The sequence below is a fragment of the Lithobates pipiens genome, unplaced genomic scaffold (assembly GCF_037356315.1).
Source record: "Lithobates pipiens isolate NorthernLeopardFrog02 unplaced genomic scaffold, aLitPip1_a1.2 Scaffold_1, whole genome shotgun sequence".
NCBI lineage: Eukaryota > Metazoa > Chordata > Amphibia > Anura > Ranidae > Lithobates > Lithobates pipiens.
This window is the reverse complement of record NW_027507685.1, coordinates 155,709,483-155,726,389: the sequence shown is the minus strand read 5'-3', so window position 1 is coordinate 155,726,389 and position 16,907 is coordinate 155,709,483. Positions and strand designations below refer to the sequence as shown.

At 41.6% G+C, this 16,907-nt stretch overlaps 1 protein-coding gene across 16 annotated transcripts in view; it reads left to right on the top strand.

The window, feature by feature from the left end:
* Nucleotides 1-16,907, top strand: part of DNM1 (dynamin 1) — a 305,071-nt gene that overhangs the window by 251,280 nt on the left and 36,884 nt on the right. For 10 of the 16 annotated variants that reach the window (XM_077478763.1, XM_077478765.1, XM_077478762.1 and 7 more), the window contains 3 exons: nt 5,259-5,429; nt 9,764-10,005; nt 11,059-11,274. In XM_077478763.1, coding sequence (XP_077334889.1) covers nt 5,259-5,429; nt 9,764-10,005; nt 11,059-11,274 — 629 coding nt within the window. Of the gene's footprint in view, nt 1-5,258; nt 5,430-9,763; nt 10,006-11,058; nt 11,275-13,046; nt 13,093-16,907 lie in introns of all 16 variants that reach the window. The other 6 variants (XR_013273564.1, XR_013273522.1, XR_013273538.1 and 3 more) reach the window with 1 other exon arrangement.

Below are 16,907 nucleotides of genomic sequence, written 5' to 3'. Positions count from 1 at the left end.
CTATAGCTACATGCCTTTTTCTGTCTTTTAAAAGATACTCTCCAAACTTCTTTCCAACCTTATATTCCTCTGATAGAAAATCTAACTTAAAAATTACCCAAAAAAACAATAAGATCAGAACTACTCCTAATTCCCGCAATGCTGCATAAATTTCTTTATAGAAAAGTAAATAGCAAGTCTATATTTTTAAACAATAATGCCTCACACAATATATGACCAAAGGCTTGCGGACACCTGACCGTCACATCTACTGTGTGCCCACATGTATGTGGATACCCCTTGAAAATTACTGAGTTAAGGTGTTTCCAGTTAAGGGTACTGCTAATGCTACAGCATGCAAATACATTTTAGACAATGGTGGTAAAGCCAGGGACACACTACAGTACAACCGCTGGGTTGCACAAAGAAAAACTGACATCTCTGGTCAGAGCCACTGTACTAACCATGCAAGGTTAGTTCAGAGATCTCTCCTGCTGAGCTGTTGTGCTCTGACAGGATGACGCCCCCTGCCAGAACACTCCGATCAGTGCACCCTGCAATTGGCTGAACACATGGTTTGGGAGTCAGTCGGCTGCTGGTTTTCCAGCATGAATGGCCAGTTTCTGTCGGACAGACATACACACAGGCCAAATGTCAGCCGTTTCTTTTTTTTTTTCCACTGGCTGTTGATTCCCAACATTCGGCCCCTGTGTATGGGGATTAACAGTTTGGGGGAGGCCCTTTTTTGTTGCCGTATGACTATGTCCCTGTACACAAAGTGAGCTCCATGAACACTGCACAAAGACCTGACCACAACCCAAGCCAGTTCCCTTGTTTAACATACACCTCAACAATGCCTTTTTACCTGAACATATTCCCACACATTCTGAACCAATGCAGGAAAGCCTTCCCAGAAGAGTGGAAGCTGTTAAAACCAGGAAGGGTGGCAATTCCATATTCATGCTTATGGTTTTGGAATGTCCAACAAACTCATATAAGTGCAATGATAAAATTTTGTCCATATAGTGTGCATAAGCTGCAAAGGGCAGAGATGATAAGCTTTATATTAATATTAAGCAAACTCATAAGTGTGATGGTCTGATGTCCACAAATTTTTGGCAAAATAGTGTATATAGACAATAAAGGTTAGAAAAAAAAGCATACCATATCTCTTATGTCATCCTACATTAGGTAGTAATGAAATTGGTGTGGGACTAGAAGAGAATATATAATAAACGCTGGTCATGATTGCTGAGATGATGACTGCGTTTGCTCCCGGATTGACATCTCATAGTTCCCTTTGTTGAGATGCCATTTGGCAGTGGCTTAATATTTTAAGCCATTGGTCATTTCTCACCAGTCTTCACACTGTGCTTATTTCCTGTGTCATCATTTTATAAAAAACAAGAGTCAGGGATTCTTCCCTAACCACTAATTTTGGTGTTTTTCTATTTTGTCCCCTTTTTGTGTGTTTTATTTTATTGTGTTGTGGCTCAATCTGGCCTCAAAGGACAAGGATAAAGTAAGTGGTGCAGTCAGCTCCAGAGGAGTCCTGATGCTCCTTCCTGCTTCTTTTTAACAACCTCACTTTCCTTTCTTCTTCTCCCATGAGTGGCCCCGGCTGGATGTTTTAAGGGGGGCTACTGTCTTCCCTCATCATTTTTTTATATCCTCAGTTTAGTCTGTCTCCGAATCTGGTCAGAACTTTTAATTTGGGGTCTCTCCCCTTTTTCTCTCCTGGTTCTGACTTTCTCCCAAACTCTCTCCATTAACATTCTTTTTATTTTGCATGCCTGACATGAAATAGTGAAGTGAAACAGCACAGGTAGGACCTGGGAGATTTATCTTCTCCGTTGTCCCTCTTTTGGATTTATATTTCCTTCTACAGTTCATATTTCAGTCTTAAAGAGGACCTGTGCCCAGACAATGGACAGTAAAGCATTTACATATTCTTAACAATCAGCAAAAGATCTTTAAGGCTGGGTTCACATATGCTGCGGCCATGGTTCACAACATGGGGTCCGGCGCGTCCCTGTTCACCAATTCAGGTGCAAATCAGGTCCACATTTTTGCCTGAATTGGAGCCAAAGACGCACGGGGCCCATTTTAAACGTGGACTGCAGCCGACCCGACGCTGTGTGAAACTGGCTCCATTGAGAGCCGGCCACAATCTCCTGTCATGCAAATTGGATGTAGGGAAACACGGCCTAAAACAAGCGTTCACTGAATTCTGTGGGGTTGACTTACTAAAACTGGAGGGTGCAAGATTTGTTGAAGCTCTGCATAGAATCCAATCAGTTTTAAGTTTTTTTTTTTTTTTGTCAAAGCTTAATTGAACACGCTGAAGTTAGAAGCTGATTGGCTACCATGCAGAGCTGCACCAGATTTTGTACTCTCCAGTTTTAGTAATTCAACCCCTATATTGTTACTGTGGTGAGATTCATCCTCAAATTCACATCAGAAACTATAAAATTGCAGCTTCTCTCCTTTTGCCAAGCCTTCAACTGTAAACAAACAGCAAGTGTTATTCTGTTAGATGCTGACTAAAACACGACTTGTCGTTCTCAACATGTAGGCTGCAACACAGTCCCAACACAAGAACAAGGCAAACAACCTTGTACTTAAAGTGGAGGGCCACCCTGAAAACAATTTTTTTTTAAAAATTACAAAAAAATCAAAAAAAAATAAATGAAAAAAATATTTTTTTTTACTTACCAGAAATGCCTGTTGCTAGGCACATAATCCTAATCTTCCTCCTCCGCGGAGATCTTCTGTCTTCTCTCTTCGTCGCGGCGTCTTCTGGGTAATGGGTCGCGCTGTGTTCTGGGAACTGTGTGTTCCAGAACACAGCGCGTCCCATTCAGAAAGCGCTGCGGGACTCGCGCATGCGCAGTAGCTGTGGGACTCGCGCATGCGCAGTAGGAAACGGGCAGTGAAGCCATAAGGCTCCTCTGCCTGTTTCCCTTAGAGGGAATGGCGGCGCCGGGACCCGAGAGCCGAGGGACGGGTCGGCCTCGGGCGGCCGACATCGCGGGCGCCCTGGACAGGTAAGTGTGTTTATTAAGTCAGCAGCTGCAGTGTTTGCAGCTGCTGACTTTTTTTTTTTTTTAAACGGCCCTCCTCTTTAAGGTATAACTAAAGACTTTTTTTTTGTAAAAAGTAAAGGCGTGTTATGACCCCTGTTAGAGGGACTCCCTTCACTTCCTGTCCCTTAGCCAAAACAGGAAGTGAGGAAATCCTTCCAAGGTGAGGGAATCCCTGGTTGTCACCATGGTTTCAGAATTTGTTTCCCCATTGGAACATTTCCCTTCTATTCACGTTTTGGTGACAACCCAAAATTTGGGATTTTCGCTCACTTTCACTCTCAGTGATAATGGCAAACAGGACAAATAGAGAGGGTGAGTCTTCCTAATGGCGGTACAGACACAGTTTTGCCTTTAGTTATACTTTAATACTAATTCACATCAATGCCCTAGGTTTAGTGCATGCTGGAGAAAAAAAAATGGGACACATTGATTTTACCACAGTTCATTGCAATCTGCAGTAGACCAGAATAAAAAGAATTTTGGTTTTCGCTGTGGGATTAAAAAAAAAAAAACCACTGCAGCCCAAAGTGTTAAAAAAAAAAAAATCATACAACAGCACATAATAAAGGTAATGCAGCATTGACAAAAAAAAATAAAAAGTGTTAGCGCATGTGATTTTAGCATGAGTTATAAATGCTGCAGAATGAACAGATCCCTACTCCACAGCACTTGTAGCAACAAAGGTAGGTCAGTGACGAGTTGTTTTAAAACTTTTAATGCTTGTTTTGAATATATAAATACATTTAATACCCCCAGTCTGGGCACAGGTGCAATTTAAGCTTTCCTAAAACATGCAAGTCTCTAAAAGGTAATTTGTATTTTTTATTGTGTATATAGTAAGATTTTAATTGGTCCACTAAAACTGTTTTACCGACCACCATTCATTATGACAACCTCTTACTCAGTTAAAGTGGAAGTCCAACTAAAACTTTTTTTTGGTTTTGGAAATAAAGGGGAAGAGTTAAAGGGGAATTCCAGGACTGATCTAACTAAGCTTCATGCTCCCACCCCTTCTAACTCCTATACTATCTACCCTGTAGAAAAAAGACGCTTATACTTGCCTATTCTAAGGGAGCTCTGGTCTGGTCATTTGATCGACTCCCAGCAGTCAGCTTCAGGGAACAAAGGAGCGACAGCCAACAATGGATGCCTCATAGTGAGCCTATGGGTGACGTCACCACCCAGACATTCCAGACATTGTCCCCGCGCTTTTCTCTCCCCCTAAGTTGACCACTGAGGATATCACGTGATTGGACCAGAGCATTCGGAGTATAAGTATAATCTTCCTGCTAGAAGTTAGGAAGGGATGGGAGCAGGTTTAAGCTTAAACCTTTCTGGAATTACACTTTAAAGTGTAAGTACACCTTTACAGAAAATCTGTAAGGTGAACTTACACTGGACCCCTTTCCCATCGCACCTGGTCTCACAGTACCTGAAGCCGGTGATCTCCCATTCTGGCAGATTGTATCCCCGCTTTACTGGTCTGGGGATTTGAAATCCCTTCAACTTCCTCTCCTCTTCATCTGCGGTGACTGGGCTGACTACGGGGGCTATGATTGGTTGGCGCCGCCCATGTGATGGCACTGACCAATTAGAATGCTCCTAAACGTAACCCTGTACAAGGTGCATTTAGAAGATTAAGCCGAGGGGCTCTCTAAGCCCTGGACCGGTGAAGTGGCTATACAAGGTCTCCTAGCTGTTGATCGCCGGACTCCGGGTCAGCAGGACTAGGGAGGTGAGGTGGGGGTCCAGTGTAAGTTCACCTTACAGATTTTTCTGTAAAGGTGAACTTACCCTTTAGGTCACACTCATTGGCACAGAAAGTAAGGCAAATCTCCCTATTAGGGACAAAGCATTTAAACCTTGACAAAGATTCCAGTGCTTCCCATCTTTATCCAAACAGATTTTGGCTAATTTTCCACTTTAAACTAAATGTCCACTCAAGATCTTACTTCGTACAAGCAGATGAAATTTACAGGGTACAGAAGTCTTCCAAACTACCAAGACTTTAAAACATAATCACCCAACCCTGTGTTGGTAAACAATGTGGAAGATTCCTTCTGGTTCACTGGTTGCCTGGCTGTTTCAATTCAGTGTCAGTAACAGACTATGCCATGGACGCCGTCATGTAGGACTCTGCCAAACTCCATCTTAAGCTTTGTATATCTTCTTTTATTTCTCTTGGCTTTGCAGTCTAGTGAGTCAGAGGAGAATGGATCTGACAGCTTTATGCATTCAATGGACCCTCAGTTGGAAAGGCAGGTGGAAACTATCCGTAATCTTGTGGATTCCTACATGGCTATAGTCAACAAGACCATTCGGGACTTAATGCCTAAAACCATAATGCATCTTATGATCAACAATGTAAGTAATCATATAGTGTCTTTGAAGTATGTAAAATAAATTTTTATATATATATATATATATATATATATATATATATATATATATATATATATATATATATATATATATGAATTCAGTTCATCTCTGCAATACATGCACATTTTCCCTTGTTTTGTTCTCTTTAAAGGAGAAGTATAGCTAATTTGTTTTGACTATACTTCTTCAATGGATCACAGGAGTGCAGTTTATTCTGCACTCCTGTGACTCATTTTCCGCCAGCAGTGAGCTGAAGCCCGCTTTCGGGTTGATGTCACAGAGCCAGTCCAGGCTCTGGAAAAATTCCAAAAATATGGTTGGGATCCACCCAGTAGCCTGGATCGACACCTAACTCAGCCTCTTAGTGATCCACCAAGAGCCTGAGCCATCCTTCCACCCCCTCTACAGCCCAGCGCTGCAGTGAGTGCTGAGGAAAGAGCAGAGAGCTGCTGACTGACTGTCACGGCTCTCTGCTCAGAGCGGAGGAGGAGAACTGAGCAATCAGTGGTGTTTGATCCCTCAGTTCTCACTACAGAGCCAGCAGGGGACAGACATACACCTAGTTGAGTATACATTTTTGTTTTTTTTTAAAGTCATACTTCTCTTTTAAAAATGCTACAAGTGCAGATAAATACTTTCTAATCCTGCCAAAAATTCAGTGGTCTCCTAACTTCCTGTAGTAAATTTGCAACTTTACCCCTGCTGCCCTGAAATGCCAAGCAGCATTGTTAGGCCTGCCTGAGTCTTCCTCTTAGAGACTACAGAAGACTGCCCAGTCTCCATCTCTATAACATAAGGGGAGATGTTCTGAAGTCCAGAAAGCATGGCTGACAACAATCCTTTGGAGTTAGGTGCCGCAGGGGAAAGCATTGTCAGGTCATTACAGGAAGTTAAGAGCTCACTGGATTTCTGGCAGATCAATCGGAATTTTTCTGTACTTTTCAAAGATACAAAACATGGGGAATTGTGCAGTGAGGGAAAAAAGTATTTGATCCCATGCTGATTTTGTACGTTTGTCCACTGACAAAGAAATTATCAGTCTATAATTTTAATGGTAGAGTTTTTTTTTTAACAGTGAGAGACAGAATAACAACAAATTCTCATTTAAAAAGAGTTATAAATTGAGTTGCATTTTAATGAGTGAAATACGTATTTGACCCCTAAGCAAAACATGACTAAGTACTTGGTGGAAAAACCCTTGTTGGCAATCAGAGGTCAGACGTTTCTTGTAGTTGGCCACCAGATTTGCACACATCTCTGGAAGGATTTTGTCCCACTCCTCTTTGCAGATCCTCTCCAAGTCATTAAGGTTTTGAGGCTGACGTTTTGTAACTCAAACCTTTAACTCCCTCCACATATTGTCTATGGGATTAAGGTCTGGAGGTTGACAAGGCCACTCCGGGACCTTAATGTGCTTTTTCTTGAGTCACTCCTTTGTTGTCTTGACCTTGTGTTTTGGGTCATTGTCATGCTGGAATTTCCATCCACGACCCATTTTCAGTGCCCTGGCTGAGGGAAGGAGGTTCTCACCTAAGATTTGACGGTACATTGTCCCGTTCATTGTTCCTTTGATGTAGTGAAGTTGTCCTGTCCCCTTAGCAGAAAGACACCCCAAAGCATAATGTTTCCACCTCCATGTTTGACGGTGGGGATGGTGTTCTTGGCGTCATAGGCAACATTCCTCCTCCAAACACGGCGAGTTGAGTTGATGCCAAAGAGCGCGATTTTTTTTCTCATCTGACCACAATACTTTCACCCAGTTCTCCTCTGAATCATTCAGATGTTCATTAGCAAACTTCAGACAGGTCTGTACATGTGCTTTCTTGAGCAGGGGGACCTTGTGGGCACTGCAGGATTTCAGTCATTCACGGCATAGTGTGTTACCAATTGCTTTCTTGGTGACTATGATCTCAGCTGCCTTGAGATGCTTGAAAAGATTCTTCCGTGTAGTTCTTGGCTGATTCCTTACCGTTCTCATGATCATTGAAACTCCACAAGTTGAGCTCTTGCATAGAGCCCCAGACTGAGGTTGATAGTTATTTTGTGCTTCTTCCATTTGTGAATACTTTCACCAACTGTTGTCACCCTCTCACCAAGCTGCTTGGCGATGGTCTTGTAGCCCATTCCAGCCTTGTGTAGGTCTACAATCATGTCTCTGACATCCTTGGTCTTGGCCATGGTGGAGAGGTTGGAATCTAATTGATTGATTGCTTCTGTGGACAGGTGTCTTTTCTACAGGTAACAAGCTGAGATTAGGAGCACCCCCTTTACGAGAGTGCTCTTAATCTCAGCTTGTTACCTGTAAAGACACCTGGGAGCCAGACATCTTGCTGATTGATAGGGGATCAAATACTAATTTCACTCAATAAAATGCAAATCAATTTGTAACTTCTTTTAAATAATTTTTTTCTGGATATTTTTGTTATTCTGTTTCTTAAAGCCCCATATACACTATCAGATTGTCTGCTGATTTTTTTCCTTCAGGTTTACCAAAACCATGTAGTACAAGGGCATACACATTGAAACCCCTAAGGTTTGACCTCATATTATATGGTTTTGGTAAATCTGATGGAAAAAATCAGCAGAAAATCTGATAGTGTGTATGGGGCTTTACTGTTAAAATAAACTTAATTTATAGACTGATCATTTCTTTGTCAGTGGGCAAACATCAGCAGGGTATCAAATATTTTTTTTCCTCACTGTATATGCATTGCAAAATATATAAAATGTGTTTTTTTTTGTTTTTTTTTATATATTTGCCCAAATATACATTAAGTATGAGCACCATAAAGCTCACCTGTACATCAGCAGTACATTTCATGTTGTTCAGTAAGATAGTAGCAACGGTAATGATGGTAACTTCAACTGTAGTCCTGTATACTTCCATACAGTTTGGTTGCTACCATTGCAGTTCTAGGGGGTTTAATGGGTTTGGTTTGGCAAGCTCAGCTGTCACTCAGCAAACTGCAGAACATCATTGTCACACTCAAGGTAGGACTGCAAACCTCTGGCCTGTGGAAAATGTAAACCAAGTAGCCCTTTATGTGGATTGAAGAAGGTAAACCATTCAAACCATGTTAGCTAGTTCAGCGGCCGGCTGGCCGGGATGGACGCCTCCAGTTGAGGCGTTCACTGTTTGTATTGTATTTTTATGTGAAAATAATAAACAGAATAAAAAAAAAAAAAAAGGTAAACCATTCAAAGTGTGCCATGGTGCCACAGTGATCAGTCAGCATGGTGAAAGGTTGGTGTTCCTAAAAGACTGGGAATTCATAGACTGGAGCAGGCAGATTTTGTGAAAGTTTGTCTTGTGCATTCTAAAAGTGGTGAAGAATGCATCAAATTCATGTGCCTGTCTAGAACTTGTACTTGAATTTGGTTCATGCGTCGCCATTTTTAGAATGCAATTTTGCAAAATCTGTAGCTGTAGGATCCAAAAGTGATGCAAATGTTTCACGAATTTGGCACAGTACTTTAACAAGAGGGATTAACGCCAGAAGAGTGGAGCAGCAGCTTTAATTTCCTCCATAGGGTTTTCTGAGACACCTTTCACATCTTACAGCTTCTTTTGAGGCTCTTGGTATTCATGTGACATCTCAGAGACACCAAAGGAAGTTTGTTCTGAAAGTTTCCTCTCTGCAAAACACTGACAAATTATCACAGACCTGAACAAGAAGCAGGCCGCTATAAAATACCCATTATGTCTGAATAGGCAAGTACACAGTACTTGAGGTCACCAGCCCTACATATCGTAGCAGTAAGTGGGCTAATAACCCCCAGTCCTGGTCACACTACACTCTTCTATAGTCTAGTCTTACTTTTGTTTTCCTTCACAAAGGCAAAGTCTAAAGGCCCATACACACTATCAGATTTTTTTTTTCTTCAGATTTACCAAAACCATGTAGTGCAAGGTCCTGCCTGATTGTATACAAATTGAAAGGTTTGACCTCATATTATATGGTTTTGGTAAATCTGAAGGAAAACATCAGCATAAAATCTGTTTGTATGGGGCTTAATTCTCTAGAAAGCATGACTTGACCCCGCCCTTACAAACTACTCACAACTTTAATACATTGGGAAAATAAAGGCAGCACAGATCTCCCTTACCCCCCCTTTTTGTCCAAGATCTTTACATCTCCAAAGAAGTATGCAAGTAAAAGGCAATCTCTTCCCATTTCTACCGCGTGTAACCGACTGCTGAGGCCTAACCAGATTTTTCACAATTAGAAACATGAAACTGACAGTATTTATTAGAGGTTCGCCAGTGCAGATTGGGCAGACAGAATAGTTATATTCATTTCTGTTATTGTTTTTAGACAAAGGATTTTATCCATTCTGAGCTTCTAGCCAATTTGTACTCATGCGGTGATCAGAATACTTTGATGGAGGAATCGCTAGAACAGGCACAGCACAGGGATGAGATGCTGCGCATGTATCATGCTCTGAAAGAAGCCTTAAGTATTATTGGAGATATCAACACAACAACCACCAGCACCCCTATGCCTCCGCCTGTGGATGATTCTTGGCTACAGGTGCAGAACGTACCAACAGGACGAAGGTAAGCAGAAAGAAAATAATCTGGGAAGCAAAGAACTTACGGCAAGTGTCACAATACATATTACCTAAAAGGGCTTCCAAATTTTAAACTGACCACCATCACCATTTACAGTGGAGTCTTTGCAGTCTAGCAACAACATTTGGTAAACAAGTTTCACTATGGTAGGTACTGCACATTCAGCTATTGGGTCTCTGGTGCAGATCCTTGTATCATGCATGCCTGGTCTGTCGTCTAACCTGTTTTCTAAATTGTTGATAGAGGAGAGGTTTACTGTTGGAGGAAGTTGCACAGTGGCTGGAATGTGGTCTGAAACCCACCAAGGATTTTTTTTTTGGAACATTATTTTTTCTTACACGGCAACTTGCAGAAACGAAAAGTATATAACCGTAAACATGTTTCCCCTTTTTTCATGGGGGAAACAAAAGGGTAGGCCCATAAACCCTTGAATGCTGGGTGGAGGGGAGGCCCATTGCAAGGGTAGATGTCTAATTCCTGGGGTTAAAGTGTAAGTACGGTCAAAATCTCATTAGGCTTAAACCTGTTCCCACCCGCATTTTAAGCGGGTTAGTTAGTATAGCTACCCTGTAAAGGAAAGATATTTATATTTACCTATTCTCAGGGTGCTTTGGTCCAGTTACACGATTGGCTTCCACAACCAGCTTCAAGAGAGAGGAGAAACAGCTAACAAAGGATGCCCCATAGTAAGTCTATGGGTGACCTTACACCTCAGGCTCTGCAGCCATTGCTGCTGCTTCCCCCTCTCCAGTTGCCTGGCTGTCATGTTGCATCAATAGTTTATATACCCAGAACAATTATGCAGATCAGGCAATTTGACTCCACTTCCCTGATCTCTGTGAATGTCTCTGATCATTGGCTCAGAAAACATTACTGTTATTGGACCATTAGTCAGACAACCAGCATTTTCAGAAATGGGTCAACAATGGTAGTCTCGATATCTCCCTCACTAAAATTTTCCTATGAGTATGTATTTCACCATTGCTAAGCTTATGTAATCTACTACCACTCAAACTGATATTGCTTGTTCTACTTTAGGTCTCCCACATGTAGTCCTACCCCACAGAGGAGAGCACCTGCTGTTCCCCCAGCCAGACCTGGCTCTCGAGGACCAGCTCCAGGACCACCACCACCTGGCACCACTCTTGGTAGTGCACCACCAGTCCCCTCAAGGCCTGGGGCTTCCCCTGACCCATTCGGTCCTCCCCCTCAGATTCCTTCAAGACCTAACCGTGCCCCTCCTGGTGTTCCTAGGTAAGTCTGTCTAAAATTTGAAGAAAGGGATGAACCCTAGTACTAAGACCTTCATGTTTATCACACTTAGAAAGAATGGTGTGTTCAAATCCAGATTTTAGGACCCATGACTAGGTGTTAAACAAGTGTTTAGGGCTCATTAGTCTTCTGGCAATTAAATTTCAATTAAACTGAAAATACGGTACTGCTTTTACCATAGTAATAAAATAACGATTTGCTGGGCCTGTTCATGGATACATCACTAATTTACCAATTATATGTCACAATTATATGTCACTAAATCTAAAACATGTGTTGGTTTATATAAAAGCTTTATTAACTAACCACATGAAGCTGTATGATTCTACATAAAACAGCTGACTTCCTATCCAGTATTCCTATTGGAGGACACTGCAGTCAGCATCTTCTCAGTCTCTCACAGCCTGATATGGCTGCACACAAACAAGTATGATATTTCAGGCAGAAATATCTGAAATTCTGAAAAGGCATGGAATCTCTTAAGTACATGGCTATAAATATATTTAATATCTTGTTTACAAAAGGCAACTTTTGTTTTAGGTTTAGTGGCCCTTTAACTATATTAACTGCTGTGATTCCCTTTGAACTCTACACTCACACTTTTACACAAGGCCCAGGTTAAGTGTGTTAAATGCTTTCATAGTATAAGATTGGTTTAAATAGAAGGCCTGTCACCTAAGAAAGCAGAGCTTAGGTTCTCATATTACTGAAAATCGCACTTATGGACCTGATGCTGTTCTATCTGACAGATACATAGTGTGAACACTACTATGGAAGCATTTAGCACATTCTGAATCTCTTTGTTCCACATTTCTTATTTCAAACAGTGCATGCTTTCAGACTTTCCTAATAGAAGAGTATGCAGTTAAAGGGTTAGACCATCCAAAACTGATGAACACTGCTGAATCTGATTACCTAATTGAATTTTCAAGACTGAAATTCCTAGCTCCATACACAATGGAGTCCCTCTTCTTCTGCTTAGGAGACCACCTCACCTTACAGGGGTCCAAATTCACCTCAGAGGGCCAAGTTTTACCAAGGGGAAGTAAACTTCTAAAAATGGTAATTGAACCACACAAGTTATTTTTACCAGTTGGAGAGCCATTGCTCCTTTTTGGGGCACTTTGCTTCTCACTCAGGATCTCTGGTCACCAGGTGAATTAACCAATCAGTTCCCCGTGTTTAATAAGATGGCATGGTGCCAGCCCGTATGGCTGCCCTGCATCCTTAGTGACAAAACCATTTGGACTTGCATGGTGCCTGCCATTATGGCTGTCCTGCATCCATCATTATACAACTGCCCATATTTGGACTAAATCCATATTTAGAAAGGAGTAGTATAATAAAGGGCGAAGATTTGGATCTATGGGGGTTTCAAAAATGGTGACCAGAAGGTGGATTGGCTTAATCTTACCATCAACAAATATGTATGATCCACTGTTTATCTTGGTTTATGCAGGTCAGAAAATGTATCCCTAGTTCTAAGCAGGGCTTGGCATCTAACTTTTTTGAGGCTTTTCTGTTTCACATAAGGAAAACTTCCTGAATACTTAAGATATACAGGCTTATAAATTGAATTAACTGGCTTCTAAAATCTACATTAAAATTTTTCATCCTTGGTTGTTAGGGGGCATTTCAACTTGACAGCATCTACCCAAAACTGCAATATCACTTTTGGTCAGGCTGACCCTTTAATTAATAGTTGTGTCAGACTCACCTTTTTTTAATGATTAAGCCTCCTTTGTTTATTAAAGGAAATCGTGAAGGTGGCCACTTACTGTAGTCCCATGATGAAAGCAGGTAGGAATGGTTCACCCAAGTTAAATTCCTATTTCTTTGCTTACAGTCCTCACATTTTAACAAATGTGAATTGTCTAACACCATTATATTAATGTACCATTGAGTTCAAAACACACAGCTAACCCTGTATGAAAAGGCTTCTTACACCATTCACACGCTTTTGAAACCGTGGCAGTTAGAGATAAAATTTTATGTAAACGACTTGCAGCATTATATACAAACATGTGATGTCAGTTTACTAGGATGCAGGAAAGACATTATACTAGAAGCAGCTCAGTGACATCAACAAGCTTTCTCCCATGATGAATAATCAATGGTCTGCCTAGAATTTGGGGAACCTTCTACAGACACCTGTAACAGCATACAATTGGGCATGTACAAGAAATAACATTGCTGCTGTATAGCAAGTAGAAATGCCTATATATTTGGTGGCAATGCTGCTTTTTAGACTGTTTATAAAAAGGTACAAGACTACACAACACTCCCATTCTGGAATGTATCAATGATATGTTGTCCAACATTTCTGAATTAGAGATGTCTGGCTCCACCATTGCTACTAATTGATTAGCTCAGGGACCCCAACATGAGTGATGAGTTATGTGGCAGTTCATACAAATTTCTTTTTTTTCTCTCTCCTGAGGACAGTCTCGCATGTCTCTCTATCTTAAAGAGCAGTCTCTTAATGAAATTTACTAAGACAAGTAGACAGAATTGGAAACAGCTGTGCAAGTCAACCAATCCACTTCATTTTCAAAGCTTAAAGTGGTTGTAAAACTCAGGCATGAAATATGAATAAAAGCATATCCCTCTATAAGGTGTACTTCATTCCTCTGCTATCAACATGAGTCACTTCTGACAAGTTTTTCTGACACCAAGAGAAAAATTGTGACGGGGACCTCCAGCAGATTGGCAGCCTCAGCTCTGTTCCTGTGTGAAAAGGGGGGGGGGGGTGTTTCTTCCCTCCAATAAACTCTCAGAGCTCTCCTCTCTGTGCAGAGTGTATCTTCAGCTCTCCGACCCCTTTTTGTGGAACTTTCAGACAAGCTTATTCAGCACTTTGAATGGATGTAGAGAAGACCCCAGATAGATGGGTACAACTTATGTAAGAGGATTTGTTTCATCCCTGTGTACAACCTAAGACCAGTCACAACCACTTTAACTGAACAAACTGAGGACAGAAGTTGATTGGCTGCCATGCTCAGCTGCTCTAAATTATGTGTGCTATAGCTTTAGTAAATTCCCCTTTCTCTCTTCTCCTAGGGCAGTCTATCTCTTTGCAGGGCTAGCTTTCTCGCAGGGACGTATCTTTCTTTTTTTTTTCCCCTCTCTCTCTTAATTCAGGACATTCTCTCTTTTTTGCTTAATCCATGGCAGCCTGCTTCTTATTTCACAGAGCAGTATCTCTCCCCAGGGCAGTCTCTCCATCCTTTCTCTCCAGGGCAGCTTCACAATTCTCCCAACCAGGACAGTGTCTGTCTATCCTTCCAACCAGGGCAGTCTCTTTCTTCAGAACAATGTTTCTGTCCTTCTCTCCAGGAAAGTCTCTTCATCCCTCTTTTCAGGGTATATTTTCCCAGCATGTTCGCTAAAAGGACATACAGTGGTATGAAAAAGTGTTTGCCCCCTTCCTCATTTCCTGTTCCTTTGCATGTTTGTCACACTTAAGTGTTTCGGAACATCAAACCAATTTAACAATAGTCAAGGACAACACAAGTAAACACAAAATGCAATTTGTAAATGAAGGTGTTTATTATTAAAGGTGAAAAAAAATCCAAACCATCATGACCCTGTGTGAAAAAGTGATTGCCCCCTAAACCTAATAACTGGTTGGGCCACCCTTAGCAGCAACAACTGCAACCAAGCGTTTGCGATAACGTGCAATGAGGCTTTTACAGCGTCCTGGAGGAATTTTGGCCCACTCATCTTTGCAGAATTGTCCTAATTCAGTTACATTAGAGGGTTTTCGAGCATGAACGGCCTTTTTAAGGTCATACCACAACATCTCAATAGGATTCAGGTCAGGACTTTGGCTAGGCTACTCCAAAGTCTTCATTTTGTTTTTCTTCAGCCATTCGGTGGTGGACTTGCTGGTGTGTTTAGGATCATTGTCCTGCTGCAGAACCCAAGTTCGTTTCAGCTTGAGTACACGAACAGCTGGTCGGACATTCTCCTTCAGGATCTCTTGGTAGACAGCAGAATTCATAGTTCCTTTTATCACGGCAAGTCTTCCAGGTCCTGAAGCAGCAAAACAGCCCCAGACCATCACACTACCACCACCATATTTTACTGTTGGTATAATGTTCTTTTTATGAAATGCAGTGTTCCTTCTACGCCAGATATACTTGGACACACACCTTCCAAAGAGTTCCACTTTTGTCTCATCGGTCCACAGAATGTTGTCCCAAAAGTCTTGGGGATCATCAAGATGTGTTGTGGAGAAATTGAGACGAGCTTTGATGTTCCTTTTGCTCAGCAGTGGTTTTCTCCTTGGAACTCTGCCATGCAGGCCATTTTTGCCCAGTCTTTTCCTGATGGTGGAGGCATGAACGCTGACCTTAACTGAGGCAAGTGAGGCCTGCAGTTCCTTGGACGTTGTTGTGGGGTCTTTTGTGACCTCTTGGATGAGTCGTCGCTGCGCTCTTGGGGTAATTTTGGGCGGCCGGCCACTCCTGGGAAGGTTCACCACTGTTCCATGTCTTCGCCATTTGTGGATAATGGCTCTCACTGTGGTTCGCTGGATTCCCAAAGCTTTGGAAATGACTTTATAACCCTTTCCAGACTGATAGATCTCAATTACTTTCTTTCTCAATTGTTCCTGAATTTCTTTGGGTCTCGGCCTGATGTGTAGCTTTTAAGGATCTTCTGGTGGACCTTACTGTGTCAAGCAGCTCCTATTTAAGAGATGTCTTGATTGTGAACAGGTGTGGCAATAATCAGGCCTGGGTGTGGCTATAGAAATTGAACTCAGGTGTGGACAACCACAGTTATAGTATTTTTTAACAAGGGGGCAATCACTTTTTCACACAGGGCCATGATGGTTTGGATTTTTTTTCACCTTTAATAATAAACACCTTCATTTACAAATTGCATTTTGTGTTTACTTGTGTTGTCCTTGACTATTGTTTAAATTGGTTTGATGTTCCGAAACACTTAAGTGTGACAAACATGCAAAGGAACAGGAAATGAGGAAGGGGGCAAACACTTTTTCACACCACTGTATGTAATTCTCTTCCCCAGCTTTCTAAGTAGGTGTATATAAAGAAAGTGTCGCACTAAGTAAAATAAATATGATAAATATGTGCAAAAAGAAAGTCTCTATCCAAAAATGTAAACTTGTACTTATTTAACGGTTGCCCCAGTACTCATTACATCAAATGTGTATATGTATGAATATTACACGTGAATAAAAAACAAGCAAAAAAAAAGGAAAATACAAATTATTTATCAAAGTCCTCCAGTGAAGATTGGTGCAATATCTGCACGAGGAACCATCAACAGTCCCCCTCAGCGTGAAGAGTAGTGACAAATATCTTCCAGAAAATCCAAAAAGTGCACAGTTCACCCTTATGTGAACACCGCCACCTGGAACAGATTTTAGGCTTACCGGACGCCTGTGACGCAAACGGACATATGCCCCAAGGGATTTAAACGGCTTTGGTTCAAAACGATTAGATGGTCTCCAGGGAACCATAAAGCGTAGAACTGGTTGGTGCAGAAACTCCTCCAAAACCAAACCCGATGCCAAATATCCTCCAATCAATAGAGCAGATCACACTCCACCAAACGATCATACAGAATAAAAGGATGGAACTAAA